At 39.2% G+C, this 22,865-nt stretch overlaps 1 protein-coding gene across 1 annotated transcript in view; it reads right to left on the bottom strand.

Annotated features, from left to right (window-relative positions):
- SYNE1 (spectrin repeat containing nuclear envelope protein 1) overlaps window positions 1-22,865 on the bottom strand; it is a 578,994-nt gene that overhangs the window by 272,888 nt on the left and 283,241 nt on the right. The window contains exons 57-65 of the mRNA XM_049765309.1: window positions 18,835-18,971; window positions 18,427-18,604; window positions 17,268-17,450; window positions 14,424-14,567; window positions 13,950-14,105; window positions 11,637-11,801; window positions 9,527-9,699; window positions 7,057-7,210; window positions 5,791-5,934 (exon numbers count right to left, since the gene is read on the bottom strand). Of these exons, the coding sequence (XP_049621266.1) occupies window positions 5,791-5,934; window positions 7,057-7,210; window positions 9,527-9,699; window positions 11,637-11,801; window positions 13,950-14,105; window positions 14,424-14,567; window positions 17,268-17,450; window positions 18,427-18,604; window positions 18,835-18,971 (1,434 nt within the window). The remainder of the gene's footprint in view (window positions 1-5,790; window positions 5,935-7,056; window positions 7,211-9,526; window positions 9,700-11,636; window positions 11,802-13,949; window positions 14,106-14,423; window positions 14,568-17,267; window positions 17,451-18,426; window positions 18,605-18,834; window positions 18,972-22,865) is intronic.

Here is a 22,865-nt window from a genome sequence, read left to right as displayed (position 1 = left end):
ATTTTTTTCTTTATTTAAACATCTTGATTACTTAATGATTGTGATTAGGTTTCAGGCATGTAAAGAACACCCTCTTCACCAGTGCAACATTCCCACCACCAATGTCCCAAATCTCCCTCCATCCCACCCCACCCCCACCTGTACTCCAGACAGGCTTTCCAGTTCTCTCATTCATTCACATGATTATGAATGGTAGTTCTCTGTGTAGTTATTTCTATAGCTGCACTCACCACTCTTTGTGGTGAGCTTCATGAAGTGAGCTTGAAGTTCCAGCCCTCCTCTCTTTGTCTCTGAGGATAGTTACAAAAATGACTTTTATTTTTCTTAAAACCCATAGATGAGTGAGACTATTCTGCATCTCTCTCTCTCTCTCTCTCTCTCTCTCTCTCTCTGACTTATTTCACTCAGCATGATAGATTCCATATACATCCATGTATAGGAAAATTTCATGACTTCATCTCTCCTGATGGCTGCATAATATTCCATTGTGTATATGTACCACAGTTTCTTTAGCCATTCGTCTGTTGAAGGGCATCTCAGTTGTTTCCAGAGCCTGGCTATTGTGAATAGTGCTGCAATAAATATAGGTGTGAGGAAGGGGTTTTTGTATGGTATTCTTATGTTCTTAGGGCATATCCCTAGGAGTGGAATAGCTGGGTCGAATGGGAGCTCTATTTCCAGATTTTGGAGGAATCTCCATATCGCTTTCCATAGAGGTTGGACTAGACAGCATTCCCACCAGCAGTAGATAAGAGTTCCTTTCTCTCCACATCCCCGCCAGCACTGATTGTTCTCATTCTTTGTGATGTGTGCCAATCTCTGTAGTGTGAGATGGTATGTCATTGTTGTTTTGATTTGAATCTCCCTGACGATTAGTGATGAGGAGCATTTTTCCATGTGCCTTTTGGCCATTTGTATTTCTTTTTATTTTTTATCAAAGTGTCTGTTCATTTCTTCTCCCCAATTTTTGATGGGATTAGATTTTTTTTTCTTGTAAAGTTCTGTCAGTGCCCTGTATATTTTGGATACTAGCCCCTTATCTGATGGGTGTTGGGTGAATAGTTTCTCCCACTCGGTGGGTGACTCTTGTATCCTGGGCACTATTTCTTTTGAGGTGCAGAAGCTTCTCAGTTTAATGTATTCCAATCTGTTGATCTCTGCTTCCACTTGTTTGGAAAGTGCAGTTTCCTCCTTGAAGATGCCTTTAGTCTCAATGTCATGGAGTATTTTACTGATGTGTTGTTCTATATACCTTATGGTATCAGGTTTGATATCAAGGTCTTTAATCCATTTGGATTTTACCTTCGTACATGATGTTAACTGGGGATCTATGTTCACTTTTTTGCAACTGGCTAACCAGTTCTGCCAGCGCCACTTGTTGAAGAGGTTTTCCCTGATCCACTTAGGGCTTATTGCTCCTTTGTCAAAAATTAGGTAATTGTATGTCTGGGGGACAATTCCAATACCAGGCTGTTTTGATAACTATTGCTTTGTAGTAAAGTTTAAAGTTGGGGAAAGTAATGCCTCACATTTTCCTTTCCCTAGGAGTGCTTTAGCTATTCGAGGGTGTTTATTGTTCCAGATGAACTTCATAAGTGTTTGATCCACTTCTTTGAAGAATGTCATGGGTATTTTTAAGGGGATCACATTAAATTTGTATAATGCTTTGGGGAGTATTGCCATTTTGATGATGTTAATCTAATCCTGCTGATCCATGAGCATGGTATGTGTTTCCATTTCCGTGTGTCCTCTCTTATTTCTTGAAGCAGGGCTTTATATTTTTCTTTGTATAGGTCCTTCAAGTCTTTGCTCAAGTTGACTCCAAGATGTTTGAGTTTGTGTGGCACTATTGTGAATGGGATTGCCTTCCTGACGTCCATCTCTTCCCTATAATTATTGGTGTATAAAAAGGCCATTGATTTCTGTGTGTTGATTTTGTAGCCTGTCACATTGCTATATGAATCTATTGTTTCTAGAAGCTTTTTGTTAGAGTCTTTAGGGTTTTCTAAGTAGAGTATCATGTCGTCTGCAAACAATGAGAGCTTGACTTCTTCCTTTCCTATCTGGATTTCCTTGATATCTTTTTCTTGCTTGATCGCTATAGCAAGAACTTCCAGTACTATATTGAAGAGGAGTGGTGAGAGCGGACAGCCTTGTCTTCTACCAGAATTTAGAGGAAAGGCTTTTAGTTTTTCTCCATTGAGGATAATATTTGCCATTGATTTGTGGTAGATGGCTTCAACTAGATTGAGAAAGGTTCCTTCCATTCCCATCTTGCTGAGAGTTTTGATCAAGAATGGGTGTTGGACCTTATCAAATGCTTTCTCTGCATCTATTGATATGATCATGTGATTTTTATTTTTCTTCTTGTTGATGCTGTGTATGATGTTGATAGATTTATGGATGTTAAACCATCCTTGCATTCCTGGGATGAAACCTACTTGGTCGTAGTGTATGATCTTCTTGATGATGCATTGGATCCTATTTGCCAGGATTTTGTTGAAGATCTTTGCATCAGCATTCATCAGGGATATTGGTCTGTAATTTTCTTTTTTGGCAGCATCTCTGTCTGGTTTTGGTGTCAAGGTAATGTTGGCTTCATAAAAGCTGCTTGGGAGTGTTCCCGTTTTTTCAATTTCATGAAAGAGACTTGCCAGGATTGGTAGTAACTCCTCTTGAAATATTTGAAAAAATTCATTATGAAATCCATCTGGGCCTGGGCTTTTCTTTTTGGGCAGATGTTTAATTACAGTTTCAATTTCCTCAGTAGTGATGGGAGTATTTAGATATGCTACATCCTTCTTACTTAAATATGGAAGGCTATAAGTGTCCAAGAATTTTTCCATTTCTTCTAGGTTCTCATGTTTAGAAGCATAAAGTTTCTCAAAGTAGTCTTTGATTACCCTCTGGATCTCTGCAATATCTGTTGTGATCTCCCCCTTTTCATTTCTGATATGGGTTATCAGATTTCTCTCTCTCTTTCTTTGTGAGTTTTGCCAATGGTCTATCAATTTTGTTTATTTTTTCAAAGAACCAACTTCTGCTTTCGTTGATCTTTCAGATTGTTTTTTGGGTTTCCACTTCATTGAATTCTGCTTTCAGCTTTATTTCCTTCTGTCTCCCTATTTTTGGTTCCTTTGGTTGGTCATTTTCTAATATTTTGAGCTGCGTCATTAAGTTATTCAGGTATGCCCCTTCTTCCTTCCTGATATGTGCTTGTAGAGCTATAAATTTTTCTCTCAGGACTGCTTTTGCTGTGTCCCATAGATTCTAGCAGTTTGTGTCTTCATTAACATTTGTTTCCAGGAAAGTTTTGATTTCCTTTTTGATTTCATCTCGGACCCACTGGTTGTTCAGTAGCAGGGTGTTTATTTTCCAATTGTTAAAGTTTTTCTTCTGTGTGGCTTTGTAGTTCACATCTAATTTCAGAGCCTTGTGGTCAGCAAAGGTAGCCTGCAAGATTTCTATCCTCTTGATTTAATGGATGTATGTTTTATGTGTCAACATGTAGTCTATTCTGGAGAATGACCCAGGTACATTGAAGAAGAATGTATATCTAGGTTTTTGGGATGGAGTGTCCTATATATATCTATTAGTCCTCTTTCTTCCATAACTCTTTTCAGGACTAGTATGTTTTTGTTGGGGTTCAGTCTGGTTGACCTATCAAGTGTTGATAGGGCCATGTTGAGGTCTCCCACAATTATTGTGTTATTATTAATTTTTTCTTTCAGATTTGTCAGTAATTGTATTAGATAATTTGCTGGCCTCTCATTGGGTGCATATATGTTTAATAGTCTGATCTTCCTGTTGCACATATCCCTTGATTAGTAAATAGTGTCCATCTTTGTCCCTTACCACTTTTCTGAGTATAAAGTTGGTGTCATCAGATATTAATATGGCCACCCCAGCTTTTTTGAGGGTGTTGTTTGCTTGGATGATTTCCTCCAGCCTTTGATTTTGACTCTATGTTAGTTCTGACTATTCAAATGTGTTTTTTGTTGGCAGCAGAAGGTTGGATTCATCTTTTTGACCCATTTTGCCACTCTGTGTCTTTTAATTGGTGAATTTAGTCCATTGACATTAAGGGAGATGATTGTCATAGGATTTAATGTCATCTTTGTAGATAAGTTTGCTGTGTTTGTTGGTCTGTCTCTCTTGCCTTAGAGTAGACCTATCAGTTTTTCCTTTAAGGCTGGTTTATCATCTGTGAAGTTTCTGAGATGTTGTTTATCCATGAAGCTATGTATTTTTCCTTCAAACCTGAATGTGAGTCTGGCTGGGTGCAGTATTCTCAGTGAGGCATTCATTTCATTCAGTTTTATCACAATATCCCACCACTGTCTTCTGGCCTTGAGAGTTTCTTGTGACATGTCTGCTGTAAGTCTTAGGGATGCTCCTCTAAATGTAATTTCCCTTTTTCATCTTGCTGCTTTCAGTATTCTATCTCTTTCTGTGGGATTTGTCACTGTAATGAGGATGTGTCTTGGGTGTTTTTCGTTGGGTCTCTTTTAGCTGGTACTCTTCGGGCATGCAGGATTTGATTGCATGTAGTCTTTAACTCTGGGGGTATCTCTTTGATGATGTCTCTTACAGATGATTCTTCCTGGAGATTCCTACCTGGGTCTCTAGGACGCCAATGATTCTTTTTTTTTTTTTTTGTTTAGTTTATCCAAGATTTCTATTTTCATCTGTTCACATTCCTTGAGTACTTTTTTCATTGCCTGTTCGTTTGTCTTAACGTTCTTTTCCAATTTCTTCTGTTGTGTTGAGTTTTTCTGCATCACATCTTCCAGTACTCCGATTCTCTCCTCCCCTGATAATACCCTGCTAACGAGGCTATCCATTGAGGTTTTCAGTTGAGCTACTGTGTTTTTCAGATCTGTTATTTCAGTTTGGAGTTTTCTGATTTCTGTCTTTGTGTTCTGTTCAGATCGATCTCTGCTTTCTTTGAGTTCTCAAACATCTTCCATCTTGCTATTTTAAGTTCCTTATCTGAGATGTTAATCAGATGGTTGTAATTTATTAGGTCATCCGAGCTTTCATCTTTATTCTTTGTGCATGGTGTTTGCCTGTGAGGTTTCCCCATTGTCATGCTTGTAGTGTGGTTTTTCCTGCATGCTGTGGTGGGGTTCATTGGTTAGAAAGAGTGCGCAGCGGCGAAGCGAAGCGGCCAAGCTCTTCTGCTGCCTCTATTTGACAGTCCTCAGAGTGAACCTTTGGCACAGTAGAGCGGAGCCTCCATAGGCCAGAGAGCTCAGTTTATTGGACTGCAACCCCCATCACCAGAATGTACTCACTGGGCAGCTTCAAAATGCAGTTTTTTTGGGGTGCGCTCCCTAGGCCTCTGAGGAAACCTTCAGGGATTCAGAAACAGAGGCAGACAGGTGCAGGAGAAGTTTTTTTTTTACCTTTCTTTTCTATTTTCTTCTTTTAGATCTGCACTCAGAGATCACAACTACCAGTGCTTAGGAGACCATAGTTGCTGCTGAGGATTGGACATGGCTTGGTCACATTCAAGGCAATTGGCCTACTACTGTGTTATTACTTGAGTTCCTCCAATAGCTTTCTTCAATTAAAATCTTGCTGGGACTTTGTAGTTGAGAATGATTTTCCTTTCATAAATTTCATATTCTAGCCATATTAGAGGGACTTTATTTCTGCCAATGGTATGTGTAAACTATGAAAATTACTTGGATTATTTCATTTTATCAACATTTCATAGTCTGTAAATAAATCCAGCTCCAAACACTCATACTGAAATGACTCTATATGGCTCAGGCTTAGTCTTACCTTGGTCCTCTCTTTGATGACTCTGTATCGCTCCTGCAGTTCCTGAAATTCCAGCTTGGTGATGTAGTGCTCTGTTATGGCAGCCCCCTTGGCTTCTATGGTCTCTAGCAAGCTAGTGTGACTTAGAACTTCTTCATTCAATAGCTTGAGAGAATAAAATGAAAAGAGCTATGATATTTACCATCAGCTCAATTGCAAACTTTAAAAGTGACCTTAACTTATTTATCTGTAAACAAATATATATCTGTTGCTCTGTGCATTTGTTAGCTGATTTCCTGACATTAGCAGCCTGGGTCATGAAGGAGTTGAAGATTATGAATGGATTTGTGGCAACCCCATTCTAAACCACTGATACTCCGTTCAATTCTGTCAAGATCAAGTGGAAAAATCTGCAGGCAAGCCAACATGACTTGGTAGTGCCCGCCTCAGTAAACTCACTTCTAGCACCCACTTACTTTCCTCTTTAGCAACACATAATCTTTCTTTAGGGTTCTCTAAAGACGTACCTGTCTTCAGAATTAGCAGACACACCATATATTCCATATGAAATGCTCTTTGGCCACCTTTCCTCTGAAAGATTGCCTCTGCACTGAATATCTTAGAGTACAGTCTACATGTCTCCTGCCTCAGGAAAGCCTTTTCTGTGTCTCCTCCAACTTCAGGGCATTTGTTGCTGAATCTATTTATCTCCACCAGAACACTATTGTCTCTTTTATTTACTAGAACCTGGCACAATGGCTGCATATAGAAAATATTACTAAATAAATATTTATTAATAAAATAATTTTCTGAGAACTTTCCATGTGGTGTTCAGGAAGGCTGGAGCCTCTCTTGGTTAACAGGGCCAGCAGATCAGAGCAAAGACCCCAAACCATAATTCTTCAAAATTCTTTTTGGGTCTTGTGGTGTCAGAAACTAAGAGTCACATTGGCAAAGAAGAGTATTCAGAGTTTTATAAACCAAGAAAGAGGGAAAGAGAAAAAGACGGAGCTTTAGACAAAGGGGGAAAAGTATGAATCCATCTTTCTCCAGGACAGGAAGATGGAGTCAGGAGGCCAATAGAAGTAAGGAGTCTGTTGAGATTCCTGGAAAGCAGGAGATTAAAATAAAACCCAACATGACTCTGGGAAAGGCACGGTTTCAAATGACAGAACAAGCCTCATACAGAGGCAACTTACATGCACAGACCTAACACACAGGCTCTAGTACACATCTGATTACCACAGTGGAATTTACAAGTGGTATCATAGAAGAAATGAAACTCACCTTGGCATTCCCCAATGCAGCTGCCTTCTCCCTCAGCTCTGAATACTGTCTTTCCAATGCCTCCAGGCTGGCTTCCATGCTGTCCATCCAGCTGGCAAACTGTCTAACATCATCCTGATAACTGGTCCACTTTGAAAGTGCTCCTTCAAGTTGACTGAAAGGAGGAATGAAGTGAAAATGAGCAAACTCTGTGTCTTATGCACCCATCTTTTATGCACTCTAATCCCTGTAAGTTCATCCATCTGAATAATGTCTGCCCTAGAAGCAGGTAGTATGGGGCCTTTGAGTCTCAGATCCTGATTGGATCTGGCCTTAGCATGCCTGGCCTCAGGATTCTGGGCACTGAGTGGTCTATGCAGACAGGTGGAAAAGGGCAGGTATAAAACAGAGAGGAAAAGAACCAGGTCCCATCAGGAGTAAGGATAAACCTGGGAGGAGCTCCCTGGGTGTTCTCCCAGAGCCAACCCTGGGCAAGGAGAGGAACACCACTAAATTCCATCTGTGTAGCTGCACATTTAGAGTGGAAGGGAAAGGGTTGGCATCAGGGACATAAGAAATAAGAGAAAGTTTCAGAACATTTGAAAATAAGAAAATCAGTCCAAGAAAACCTGCTCATTTCTGAGGTAAGTAGGATGCTTGCCTTGCATATGACCAATGCATGTCCAATCCCCTAAACCTCATTGTTTTTTTTAAATATCTTTATTTAAGTACCATGATTACATACATGTTTTTAGTTGGGCTTTAGTTATAAAAAAGAAATCCCACACGATTCCCCAAGCACTTCCAAGCACTTTCTGAATACAAAACCAGGAGTAACCAGTGAGCATTACTGAGTGTTCTCCTCCCCACACACTCCCAAAACCCTATTGTATTTTTTGTTATATTTTTTTTCTGGGCCACATGCAGTGGCAAACACAGTACCTGCTGTACTATCACTCTGGCTCCTCATTTCTTATATAGATAAATTATGTACTTCCTTTAAGACCACATTTTTTCATTTGTTTTGATTTTGGAGTCACACCCAACAATATTAAGGGCTTACTCCTGACTTTGTGCTCAGGAATCACTCCTGGTGGGGATCATGAGACCATTTGGGATGCTGGGGATTAAACCTGGGACAGTAGTATGCAAGAAAAGTGTCCTGCCTGTTGTACTATAGGACCTTGTTTTCAAGTGGCCAAAGGCTCATCTTCATTCATCAGCTGTGTCTAATTCTGCTCTCATGCTCTGGGACCTTTGTGGCAGAGTTCTGGGCCCCTACCCTCCATACCCTAGGATTTTAGCACTAGACACAGGGCACTTGGGGCTTGTGCTTATCAATTCTATACCCTTTATCCTTGATGACCTCCAAAATGGAGGACAATGTACCCCATAATTGCCATGGATTGTGCCTCCAGGGAGCTGGCTTATGAAACTCTCTAGTACAGAATGACCTGGGTGGTATTCTCAGGGTCCAGTTCTACCCTGGTTCTCTGAACTTCCCATAGAATTACATTCTAGAAGCTTCTCCAGATAACAGGTTTGATAAAGTTTCCAAATTGCTACCCTCTCTTCCTTATATATTTTTGTTTTCCACTCTCTTCTGGTGCCTCCTGGGTTTACTTACTAAGTAAACAATTTGGTTTTTACTAATATACTATTATATTATGACAGATTTATCATATTTTCACATTGCAACCATTAAATAACAACAGAGAAAATGTGAACTCTATAGTGTGGCAAACCAATGTTACCTCAGTTTATGTTTATGGAAGAAAAATCCTAAATTGAATTTAATATAAAATTTCCATCACCCCTATTCAATTATTTTATCCTATAATGAGGTTTTCTTAGACCCCACACCTTGAAAAAGATATATTTTATTTTAGTATTTTCTGAGCTATAGGAACTGAAGTTTGGAATTAGTGTCGCCTAAATTTTAAACAAAAAAAAAACTCAAAGAATAAAGAGAAAGGGAGAGAATGGGAGGGGGAATGGAGAAAGGAGGAGAGGAAGAGAAGGAAGATCAGAAGAAAGGAGGGCAGGAGGAAAATGGAAAGAAACAATGTAGGAAATAAATAATAAAAAATAGAAAAAAGAAAAGAATGATGGAATGAATATGGAATAAAATTAAAAAAGAAAGGAGAAAGAAGGTATGGAAGAAAGAAGGTAGGAAGAAAGGAAGGCAAAAAGGGAAGGAGGAAGGAAGAATAGGAGGAAAGAATGATCGAAGGCTAGAAGGAAGAGAGGGAGTGAGAAATGGAAGGAAAAAAGAAGGAAGGAGGGAGGGGAAGAAAATGAAAGAGAGAGAAGAAAGGAGGGAGAAAAGGAAAGGGAAGACTGGAATAAAAGAAAGGAAGAAGGAGGGAAAGATGGAGAGAGGGAAGGGAGGGAGTGGGAGAGGAAGGAAAAGAAGAAAAGGAGGCAGAGAGGAAGTAGGCAGCCAAGCTCTTAGACTCATCACTCCTCCGCAGTATTGGAGGTGAATTACCTCTTACACCGAATTCCTGTGGACAGCAGAGAGGCCCACATGTCCTTCAGGCTCTGGAGTTGTTGCTGCAGGGCAGGGACACCATCGGAAGACGTGTTCTGCAGAACGGACTCCCCCCTGCTCACTACCATCTTCATCTGGATCTCTTTCTCTTGCTTCACTGACAGCAGTGCCTGCAAAAGCAGAGGGTAGCTCAGTTCCCGTTTCCCACTGCTGACCAAATGCATCTGAGAGATGAGGAGCTTTGTTGAGCAATGGTCTCTCAGGCAGATAAAGGAAGGGGTCCATGACTTGCTGGCAATGTATACCCCCTTCACCAGCCATAACCGTGATCATCCACTCATCACAATTCTCTGAATTATCCACACGCCTTCCTCCAAAATTTTATTGAATTGATATCTCATAAGAGAAACATCATTAGCTCCAGAGCTCAGAAATCCTCAAAGGGCATAGAAAAAAAGAACAGTATCAGTATTAAAGGTTCTAGTCCAGCAGACCTAAGAAACAGGCTGATTTTACTTCATCTGATAATGCCATTTCAAGTTCTTTATTTTAATGGGGGTCCCCAAGTCATCCTCTGTAGATGTGGGGCCCCTTGCCCCACAATTCTCAGCCAACTGGACCAACCTTGAAAGGTGAGGGACTCAGAAAGCAGGTCTGAGGTGCCAGGAACTACCTTCTTCACCCTATCTGTGCTCAACAACATATAGAGTTGCATCCTACAATGCTCATTCAGCATCAGTGATTGTACCAGTTCCGCAGCTTGCAAGCATGAACCTTCACCCTCGTGCTGTCTCGCTGGCCTTATTTTAATCTCTTTCTACGCACTCTGCTCTTTTGTGTGTATGAAAAGAGAGTTTGAATGTAACGCTAACTGGGGGAATCACCGAAAGCCAAAGTGCCAGCTGTTTTCCAAACCTGAAGTTTGACCACCACTTTACTCACTTACTCAGGCTCTACTGTTGCTCTTTGGCTCCTGATTCCACCTCCCATTTACAAATCTCGGCTTGTGTGTCAGACTTGCAGAGAAATCTTTCAGCAGCCCCTGCCCTCCAGCTCAGCTGCACCTGACTCAGTTTCCACAGCACCGAAAGCACATCTCTAGCTGACTGCTCTTATCTTCTGGATCTTTGTCTCCACAACAATAGCCATACCTCTGTCACTGAGATGGCCTGAGCATAAATGAGAGAGCAGGCAAGACAATCATGTTTATTAACCCTCCCCCAACTTGTTTATTCCACCTGGATGGTCAGCCCCATCCATGCCTGGAGGGGCTGCTGTTGGGAATAAAGAATAGGGCCAGTAGGGGGGAGGGAAAAGAGAGGAGACATGGGAGAGCAGGAGTGATAATAGCACAGCCCTCAGGCATTTTCCTTGCATGGGCAGCTGATCCTCCAAACCCCCTAGGACTCTATATTTTATATTTAATCAGCACATGTGATTCTCAAATGCAAAGTAGAACTATTGGCTTGTGGTGGAGTAGAAATGATAAATGAGTAGAATAAAAGGGGGATGTTTTAATTTACAAAGGGTTTCATTGTAATTTTCTTTAAAATAAATGTGTCAGGGAAGCAATCCAAAATGAACTTCTTTGCTGATGATCAAGGTAGTAATCATATCTGGGTTGTTTCTTTGCTTTATATACATATTTATATATATGTATGCATATCTATCTGTCTACGTTTGATTTGGAGCCACACCTCATAGTGCTCAGTTTACTCCTGGCTCAAGTGCTCAGGGATCACTCCTGGGTTGTTTGGGGATATCTGTGGTGCCAAAGATCAAATCCAGGTCAAAGATGTGCTGGGCAAACTCCCAACCAGGTGTACTATCACTTATCACTCTAGCTCATTGGTTTTGATGATTTTGTACAGGGTTTATACAGGGTTTAAGGGTAAATATGTCCAGGGGCAAATGATTTAGGAATTATTGGGTCTGGCCATCATACACAAGAAGTATTTTCTGCGGGGAGAGAGAGAGAGAGAGAGAGAGAGAGAGAGAGAGAGAGAGAGAGAGAGAGAGAGAGAGAGAGAGTAGAAACACAACAGGCAGACAGAATTTTCAGAAACCCAAGTGGATCAACTACAGGCATTTCTCTTAGAAGGCAGACCTCAAGCTTGAGCATCCGGCTGTCCAGAACACTCTTGTCAGATGTGGGGTGACAGTAGGAGTCCAGCATGTGAACAGTGTCGGTCATCCAGTCTTGTAGATCTTTAATCCCAAGTGAGAGCTGCTGGTGCTCAGCAACAATTCGGTCCAACCTTGACACTTTCTCCTGTAAGTGAGAGAAATTAGTGTCCAGCTGTCCCAGGCACAGATGCTCCACTGCCTCAAATGATTCTGACTGTAAGGCAGATGACTTGTTTAACAAAGACTACAGTCAGGCCACCCAACCCTGGGTCAACCACCATCTCTGTGGGTGCTGTCTCAAAGGTACCCCACTTTGGGATTTATGTGTCTTTCTTTAGGGTATACATTTCCTTGATTCTTTTTTTTTTACTTTATCTCTATGCATGATCCCACTTTCCAGTATCTTTCTTTTTAGAAATTGTAAATCACTATTTTACTTTACTAAAATCAAATTATGTTTAGCTAGAGGATTCTATGCTGAGCTGATATGTGCATATATCAACCTATGTGGTATGCCTTATCTTAATTTTGGGGAAATTTGACACTACACCTGGTGGCACTGAATGGTTACTCCTCGCTCTGCCCTCAGGAATTACTCCCAGCAGGCTCAAAAACCATATGAGATGCTGGGTATCAAACCCTGGTTAGCCACATGCAAGGCAAACCCACAAACAAGGATAATCCACTGTGTTATCATTCTGGCCCCATTATGTGTTATATTTTTAAGAGCAGAAATGTACTGAGCTGATATGTACATATATAAATCTATAGATATAAATTACCTTTTTAAGAAGTAGAGATACAGAAATATTTTGTCAAATACAGAAATATCATAATTGCACTACATGTTAGCTTATTTGATATCTCTTTATGAAAATTGTACTGATTCTTTTGAAAGAATCAGTGCAATTTCTTCCTAATGTTTTGGTGGGTCCTAAATCAAAGTATCACATAGCTAGGCCTGTCACATTGGACTCTCTTTGTACAACATTCATTTTAACACATGAACAATAAACCTAGTTTGATTTATGAGCCATTATGAGACATTTTTATGAATATGACTTTCAACATTTTAAGTAGTTCAAATGTATTTTTAAAAGTAGCATCACAATACAAGATTTTAAAATTGAATCTAAATAGTGGAGTATAAAACTGTCCTTTATCCTAATTTTTGTAAGCAAAAAATAAAAGTAGGCCATTATAGAAAAAACATGGGTACAAGCATGGGTACAACCTGAGCCTAGACTATGCTATAGTTGTATTTAGCCTTAAGAGGGCTGCCCCACACAGTTGATTTTTTGTTTTATTTTGTTTTAGAGCCACATTTGGTTTATCAAAGGGGTTTCTCCTGGCTCAGTACTCAGAGGCCATTAAGGGGAGCTCAGGGTACCATATGGGGTTCCAGTGGTCCAACAAGGGTCCTCCACATGAAAGGCAACTCTTTTGCCCCTTTACTCTCTCTCTGCTCTTGCTCTAACTTGCTAATTTTCTAATTCTCTAATTTGCTTTCGCTCTTTCTGGCCCATGCCTCACAAAGTTTGAAATGATCTATGTTCCTGAAGAAATCATTGTGGGCTCCCATTTATTTTTATTGTGGAGCTCAAAAGAGATTTCATCAGAGACATCACTGCCAAAGTTGACTGAATTCTGCTTTAGAATCTGAAAGAGAGGAATTGAAACACAATTTCTAAACAAAATAAAATCAAGAAATCAGTATATCTGGTAGGGCATTGGCCTTGCATGTGGTAACCTGGGTACAATCTCTAGCATCCTGTATGGTCCCCTGAACCAACCAGCAGTGATTCCTGAGTGCAGATCCAGGAATAACTCCTGAGCACCTTCATAAGACTCTAAACCAACAAAACAAATATCACTCTCAACTCAATCTGTTTGATTACTCATTTAAGGGGATTTAGAGTCGTATTTCTAAAATATTTTCATCGAACAGTCTTTAAACTCCCAATTCTATATTTTGCTTCGTGTATGCCTTGGATATTTACAATAAAAGCATGGGATAAACAAGAAGAAGCTTGGGGAGTGTTTTCACAAGAGAAGGAGCTAATTTGTGCAGCTCTAATGATCACAAATCTCCTCAAATATCCTTTCTAATAACCCATGACAGTAGAAGCATAAGTGTCTTTTCAGGATGGTGAGGCTGGGAAGAGGACAGATGAATTTGTTGCCCATCCTGGTTCCATCTTGACCCTGCATGTTCCCCTGCACCGCCCTCTGCAGACAACAGACCTAGTCACAGTTACCAGACTCATCACACATAGCACATGGCAGGCATTACCTTGGTTAAGTTGCTTAGCGCTAGATACTGAGCAGACAGCTGAGACACTCTGTGCATAAAGCTCTTGCTGGCAGCTTGTCCTTCCCACAGCTGCTGAGCTTTCTCTTTGAGCCTGTTGAGCTGAGGCTCGTAGCACTTTATTTCATCAAGGACAGACTGAAAAAGCACAACAAGCAAATTACTAGTAAGAGGCTGGGGGGAAAAAGCACATTGCAGACAAAGACGGTGGCCTGAAGAACACAGAAATGAACACAGGTGACCAGGGAGTGTGTCCGGTGGGTCTTATTTTTCTAGGGTAAACACATTGTCACCTGCAGAATAGAAGCACACATGTCCAACAGGACAACACAGATTGGTGTAAGTAGGGCAAAATGACAACACTGAGACAAGGTGTGGTCTCAGTCCAGGGGTGCGGCAAAAAAGATGGAGATAAAGGCATGCACGTGGGTGTGGAGAGGAGAATGGGGGTCATACCTGAAGCTTCTGCTGTTCCCGCCTCTTAGCTGGCAGGTCATACAGCCGGTTGCTGCTCTCGTGAACCATCTTCTCAGTTTTGCTCAGCCAGTCCTGAAGTGGCTCCGCACTGACTTCAAAATCCTTCATTTGGATTTTGAGATTCTACCAGACAGGGTTAGAGATGGATCTTTAAATTGAGGCTGTAGTGATAGCACAGTGGGGAAGGTGCTTGAGGGTTCAATCTCTGCAACCCCTAAGCCTGCCAAGTGTGATTCCCTAGAGTAGAGTGATTCCTGAATAGAGCCAGGAGTAACTCCTGAGCACAGCTGGAGATAGTCCCGACCCCCCCCCCCCAAGTTGTGTTTTTGGTTTATACCTATACTCTTCAAAGTATTATTTAGAAAATCCCTTTGTTTTCATTTTAGACACTTCATTCATGATCCTTTCCTTAATCCGGGTGATTATCTTTCATCTTTTATTATTATAAAAGGCTTTCTTTGGTTCTTCAGCTACCTATTACTCTATATTCTTGTCTTTACTGTAGTCAGAAATGATTATGTCTATGTCCACGTAGACATAGACATGTATGTAGGTGTGTGTGTGGGTTTGTCATAGCAATAGCACAGTGGGTAAAGCCTTGAATGTGACTGACCCAGGTTTATGACATTCCATATTGCCCTTCTTAGCACAAGACTGGAGTGACCCCTGAGTACATAGACAGGGGTAAACCTTGAGCATAGCTGAGTGTGGCCCCAAAACAAAATCAATAAACAAAAAACCAGTAAGTTTCTCACTCAGCATTTCTCAATCAGGGTTCTGGGAGAGAGTAAAGTCCTTGTTTTTAGAAGTAGTTATTTTAATCAATGAACTAGCTGCTTTCCTAGAATAAAATAGGTTATGTTTCATCCTTGGGAAGATGGAGAAAAATAGATTCTATTCTGGATTTCAGGACCGCAGTTTAATCCCTCGGTGTCCCATACGGTCCCCCAAGCCAGGAGCGACTTCTGAGTGCATAGCCAGGAGTAACCCCTGAGCATTACCGGGTGTGGCCCAAAAACCAAAAAAAAAAAAGAAATCTTGGTATAGACTCAAGGAATCCAGATGTAGACTTAGCACCCATTTTGTTCACATATGATTCTAATTTTCATCTCCAGTCTTGGTTGATCACTCCACAAAACCCTATGTGGGCATCAACCTTTTCAATGTCCCATTTTAAAGGTGGCACTCATGCATCCCTGTACCTGAACATATAATTCCTTATGGCCAGGTAGTCACATTAGACTTAGAAAATTAAATGATGCTCTTTCAATGTCACCTTTTTAGAACCTTCCTTAACTTCTTCCAATAGAATAAGCTGCATTCTTCTTTGCGTAACTATTATATCTTGAACCTATCAATGTACTTTTCAACCATCTCTTTATAGATTGAATTTTCCTGTAGAACATGAATACCCTAATGAAAGAGGGAAAAACTGATCCTCTTATATTCCTTATAACACCTAACATCTGATAGACATGAGTATGTGGGTATCCTAATAAGAATGAAGAATGCATGAAGAATGGCTAAGAAGAAAGGTAAGAATGACAAGTAATTTCTGATTTACAGTGCACTCCTTGATATTTCTCTCTTACAAGGCAATCTTTTAATCAATACTAGATGTGTTAGACTTAATATAAAATGCTCCCAAGAAATGGTCATAGGACACTAATGTTCCCTGAAGATTAGAGTAATTTTCAAGGCATTGCTCAATAAATATCATTCTCTATTATATAGAGGATGCCTACGATGAAAGAACTACTATTATAAGGAGTACTACCTGGTCTTAGCTAGAAAAGATCAAATTCAGAAAATGCACATTTTCATTTTCTGGATATTAATTATATTAACTAATATGTAATTTCCTTCTGCATTAATAATAAGCATAACCAAGTCAAAGGTTTATTCTTCCAGGTTGAATTGTTCTAAAAGAAAAATACCTCTCATCTTTATGTTTCTAAATTTTCCTCCAGTAAAAGAATTAATATAAATCCCGGAGAGATAGCACAGTGGTGTTTGCCTTGCAAGCAGCCGATCCAGGACCTAAGATAGTTGGTTCAAATCCCGGTGTCCCATATGGTCCCCCGTGCCTGCCAGGAGCTATTTCTGAGCAGACAGCCAGGAGTAACCCCTGAGCACCGCCGGGTGTGGCCCAAAAACCAAAAAAAAAAAGAATTAATATAAATCAAGTGACCTCACAAGAAAAATTAATTGTATTGTGGCAGCAATTATGTTATGATTTTAATAAAATTTATTTATGCTGTCTGTGGGTAAAATAAAATTATAAATACATGTATATTTGATCCCCCAAAATATTCTTGATAATTGATTTCAATATAATGCACTCTTTGATAAAAAATTTCTGTCTCCTAGAACAACTTAAAGAATTTAGGTATTGATATGAAAGTTTTTGAATGTAAAAACAGATGTTACCAGTGGAATGTTGCATGGAATAACCTGCTATGAGAGCTGCCATTTAATTCCTTGGGTAAGGCCACATGCTTTGTTATGGAACTGCTCCATTCAAGCTTCCTTCACATTCAGAGAAGGGAGACACATTACAGAAAAGGGTTTTTGGACTATGGAGAGTGTAAACATATTGAAGCAGGGGCTGCAAATGGTGTTCATTAAGCCACATTCTAGTATGAGCAACCAGAGGTATATAGACATGACTATGTCAACTAAAATAAACAACAAATACAATACACACACACACACACACACACACACACACACACACATATATATATATATATATATACACATTAAGTTATACTATACTATACTATTCCAAACTATGCTATGCTATACTATGCTATACTATACCTCTAGAGCAGATTCCTTTTGGTGGAGATTTGAATGAAAATTTTTCCAATCTTCTTTTGCAGTTGCAATTTTGGCTTGGATACCATTAGCTTTTTCTTTGGTTAACAAAGTACTCAAATGTTCACCTTTTGATAACATCATATTTAATTTATGTTGACCATTTTCACTTTCTGACAAAAATTCCTATGAAGAAAGATAAAATGAGAAATAAGAAAATGCATATGCTTTAAAATATATCTATTTTTTTCATTCTCTATTTAAAAATATATTATTTGGGGGCCGAAGTTGTGGCTCAATTGATAAGGTGACTGCCTTACCAGAGCTAGCCTAGGACAGACAGCAATTTGATTCCCCAGCATTCCATATGGTCCCCCAAGGCAGAAGCAATTTCTGAGTACATAGCCAGAAGTAATCCCTGAGCATCACTGGGTGTGGCCCCCAAACCAAATATATATATATATATATATATATATATATATACACGTGTATGTATATATAATTTTGTCATCTTGTTTCTCAATAACTTTGAGGAAATTAAAAAATTATTTTATTGTATGTATTAAACAATGGAGACTTTTACTCTATCTGTACATTTGGAATAACAATCTTAGATACCTGATATGGTTATTGGACACATTAAATAAGAAATTCGGGGCCAGTGGGTGGCACTAGAGGTAAGGTGTCTGCCTTGCAAGCACTAGCCAAGGAAGACCGTGGTTCGATCCCCCAGCATCCCATGTGGTCCCCCCAAGCCAGGGACAATTTCTGAGCACTTAGCCAGGAGTAACCCCTGAGCATCAAATGGGTGTGGCCCAAACAAAACAAAACAAAACAAAAACAAAAAAACAAACAAACAAAAAAAAGAAATTCGACTTAGAGTCTTAGATACTTAGACACTTAGAATCGACTTAAGCATAATGCTTTCCAGAGAAAAAGAACTTATTTCCTGTCTTTCTGAATATATAAAAATAATATGCATTTATATAAATTTAATAAATTTTTATGGGTAATCAATTATTTCAAATAGATTTTTGAAATATGAGTTTTTTCAAATTTAGAAATACTAACCTTCAAAGTTTAGACTGCTTTGAAGGTGATTTAGAGGAATTTTTTTTAAATCTAATTTAAGTACTATAATTAGAATTAGTAACACTCTTACCTGTATTTTCTGAAGACTTGCTGAAACTTCACTAATATTTTGAGGTATATCAAAACATTTGGCAGTAGTGATTTTTGCACTGACCAACCACTGCTGGAAATCCTTGAAGGCTCTTCGAAATCTCTGTTGCAAAGTCTGCTCTTTATTCTGACAGCCCTTGGAAGCTTGTAAACAAAGGCTAAACCCATCATTTAAGATATTGAATGGAAAGGAAAAGAAAACAATAAGATACATCTTTAAAATGTCTGGAAAACTCAACAGTTATTAGAGTCTATACTATCAGTAATATATAGAGACCAATTAGAGATATATTTAAAATCACACCTATAAACACATTGATCCTCTAGTTTTTCACTTGTACAAACTATTTTGAATTTCCATTACCAATATTGGCCAATTCATGCTCACCAATTATATTCTTTTATTAAGCCAGAAACTTTTCCGCTGTATGAACTCAGGTCTCTGGAAAATCGACAAAGTTCATTCAACTGAGACTTAAGATCTTCTGTCTTAGGCTCTGCTTCTTGTAGTGCATCCAGTATCTCCTATAAGAAAATAAAAATTAGAGAAGAAACATTAAGTTGACCAATTTTAATTTCTTCATATTCATACAGTGTGTGCATAAATAATAATATCATACATTTTTAGCAAAGGAAGAAGATAAAGATCTAGTGAAGAAGTGAGGCCAATTTTCAGAATCCCCTTGGATAATATTGCTTAATTTGTATCTTTTTCTAGGCCCAGGTTGACACCTCAGCCTCAAATATTCAAAGAAAAACAATGTAAATTGTCTTAAAATATAACTAGGGCGCTAAATAAAGGTAGTATGTGTAATATATACATGTAATATACATTCTAATAATGCAGCTAATATAGAAGTTAATTTTATGATTTATATATTGCAAGTAGGTTAGCTTTCACATTAAATGTTTTTTATAATTCACAGGTCAGATTTGATTGGTAAGCCATTTCATAATTTCTTTCCAACTACATGTCATTTTTTTGGATTCTGGGGTCCCCTACATAATGAAAGTCCTGCTACTCTAGTAGTCCAGAGGACTAGGGGTGGAGGTTTGTAATGCATGCAGGGAACTATGGTGGAGGGAGGTCAACACTGGTGTTGAAAATGGCCCTAATTCACTGTCACTAAACACCTGAAATACAACTGGGAAAGACTTGTAATTCACAATGGCCTCAATAAAAATTTTTTTAAAAAAGGAAAAGGAAGTACAGAAAGAAAGAAAATAGAGCAAGGAAGACAATATAAATGCTTTTCCCACCCATTATCTGAATAGGACTAAGTAAATAATGGTAGCACCAAGGTAAAAAAAAAAAAAAAAGAGGGATAAAGAAGGAAGAACATTTCTATGTCTGGGATCCAGGGTTCCAGGCTGGATGGTGTCTAATCACCTGAGGTCTAAGTTGGGTCCGCGTGACATATTTTCAAGGTGGGAGATATCCCTGTATTGTAAACAAGTATGAGTTCCTATCCCTAGTAGATAAGAGTTCTTTTTTATATGTAAGATTTTCCCTTTTTTTAGTGTGCCTTTGCAGGGAGAAATGGTGCTACATTATATTGTCGGTGCATTTGGAGGTGGACAGAGAAGAAAACAGAAACAGGTCACACACCCAAAAGAGATAAAAATAGCAATAAAAATATATGTGCTCGGTGGGGAAGAGAATCTGGGAAATTGGTGGTGGGAATGTTGCACTGGTGAAGGGGGAAGTATTCTTTACATGACTGTAATCATACAACTATAATCATGTTTGTAATCACGGTGTTTAAATAAGATAATTATAAATATATATATATGTGCTCACATATGTATATGTAGAACAAACATTTAAAAAATGAATTAACAAAGTATTTAAAGGAACAAAGTGATGCAAAAGACTACCTTACTTTTGGGGAAAAGCAGGTAAAGAGGTGGTGTAATACAGGTCTTATACTTATGTTGGAAGTATAGGTTTTCCCATTGTCTTTTGGGATTTTCTTGTGGTGTGTGGGTTCCCAGGCACCTTTCCATCACACTCCCTGACCTTCTTGAGATTGGCAAAAGATTTGCGGCAGGGAGGTCTTGGAAGAGTTCTTGCATTAAAAGCACAAAACAATTTTTATTTTTTATATATTATTTTTTAATCTTCATTTATTATTATTTTTTACTTTTATTTACCTATCTACTTTTGTCGATTTCTTTGTTTTGGTGTGGTTATTGAAGTTGTTGTCCCCATTTATATTTTTTTTCTCTCTTCTTTTCTTTTCTTTTCTTTCTTTATGTGCTCTGCCATGTTTCTGATCTCAAGACCATGTTTTTTTTTTTTGTTTTTTTTTTTTGATGCTTATCATTATTGTTGGAGTCATCACTGGATATTTGACACTTCTTATTGTACTGTTGGAGTGTTTCACCTTCTTTTTCTCCTTCATCTCTCAAACCAATGATGAGAGCCTCTAGAAGGATTCCACCCATTTTCGGCGTATTAGACTTTTACCCTTTTTTCTCTTCTTCAAACAAAACCACATAACTTGAACTATCTAGTTTTGCCTCCAGTTAGAGGGGGAAATAAGGGAGGCACCAAGACCAAACAGGTGCAAGACTACTAAGTAGTAAGGTAGGTACAGAGGGGACCACATATTCTAGCAGCCCCAGGGGTGAGGGAGGAGGATATGGGAGGTAGGACAAAAACGGAGGTGTAGGGAAGACAAATCGGTGATGGGAATCCCCCCTGATTTTATGTAAATATGTACCTAAAATATTATTGTCAACAATATGTAAGCCACTATGATCAAAATAAAGAGTATATTAAAAAAAAAGGAAGGACAAAGCTGTAAGTAACTACTTAGCCATTGCTCTTAGCTACCATTATTCTAAGAGAAATCTACTGAGAGATGGCCTGAATTTGTAGGACACAGTTGTTTCTCAACAAACCAGGTTTGTGTGCATTCCTCACCCTGGTAAGTAACACCACTGTGCTCTCCCTGACCACCTTCTGAAAAGGAGGCATCACTTGGCTTGCCCCTCTTCCTTCTGTTCCATGCCATGGAAAAAAAGGGCTGGTTTCTGCTGAGCCTGAGAGAGCCTCTCCTCCATGCTGAGTCCTGACTTGCTATGGTTTGAGATACCAATTTTGAAAGCTTGGTTTAGATAAACTTGTTTGTAGTTGGAGCTTGTGAATAACCTGCTTGAATGAAATTGCTAAGAACTCTAGATATCCAATGGAATTGATATGATCCTAGGTAATAAGAAATCATAAAAATTATTATAGGGGGGCCGGAGAGATAGCATGGAGGTAAGGCGTTTGCCTTTCATGCATAAGGTCGGTGGTTCGAATCTCGGCGTCCCATATGGTCCCCCGTGCCTGCCAGGAGCGATTTCTGAGTGTAGAGCCTGGAGTAACCCCTGAGCACTGCCAGGTGTGACCCAAAAACAACAACAACAACAACAAATTATTATAGGGCTGAATGGTTATGAATATAAATGTAGAGGAGCAATGAGGACATTAGGGGCATTTAACTTGAAATAATCACAAGTTTGGGAGGACTGACTGAGAATGTTTGGTCTGGGAAAGGATACTTTTTTGTAGATCTAAAGAGGCCTCTAAATTCTTGGGGAATTAGCCAGTTTGCACTTTCTGGGCACTGGCAGAAAACTTTCAGTTGCCTGTGAAGATAATACCCACTGCTACTGAGCCAACTTCTGCTAATGTGGAGTTCCACAGAGTCCCAACAGCCAGAGGTTGTCGACTTTACACTTACAGCTTATGTCGCTCTTGGTTGGCTAAACTAACCATTACTTCAAAGAACCAACTCATAAAAAGACACACTATATTTGGACTTATTTTCCAACTCCCTCTATCCCTAGAAGAGTGTCATGCAAGGAGTATTGATATGCAGTTTGCAGCTTCTTTTTGGCTCTTTCAGAAACATTGGTTTATAATTTAAATTATAAGTGGAATGACAAAAATGAATTGTACTGAGTAACTTATTGACTAATCAAAGATTGACTGGAGCTTGCTTCAGACTAAACAGTCACCAATTTTCTTCTTTATTTTGATCTTCACAGCCTTCATAAACTCCATCCTTTCTTTCTAGAATCATATACCATCTTATTCATTTGAGTTTCATTTCTTTCTTGCATTTTCTTGTTTCCAATAATTTTGGACCTTGTAGTGAAATAAGCAATAGCTTCTCCAGGACCCCAACTTTTCTTCCTATGTCATTGGAACTTCTCATTTGAGCACACAGCACACATGAGAACTGAATATCCCAGTGCAGGTAGAGCACTTGCTTGGCAGCAGCCAACCTGGGTTCAATCCCTGGCATCTGATATAGTGCTCAGAATGCTGCCAGGAGTGATCCCCAAGTATCTCCAGGTGTAGTCCACCCCTCAAAAAACAAATAACACAAAACAAACCTGAGCAGTGCCATTGCTCTGGCCTTT

This window comes from Suncus etruscus, chromosome 18 (assembly GCF_024139225.1).
Source record: "Suncus etruscus isolate mSunEtr1 chromosome 18, mSunEtr1.pri.cur, whole genome shotgun sequence".
Classification (NCBI taxonomy): Eukaryota; Metazoa; Chordata; class Mammalia; order Eulipotyphla; family Soricidae; genus Suncus; species Suncus etruscus.
Note: the sequence above shows the minus strand (reverse complement) of the source record. Positions and strands in the feature narration are given on the sequence as shown.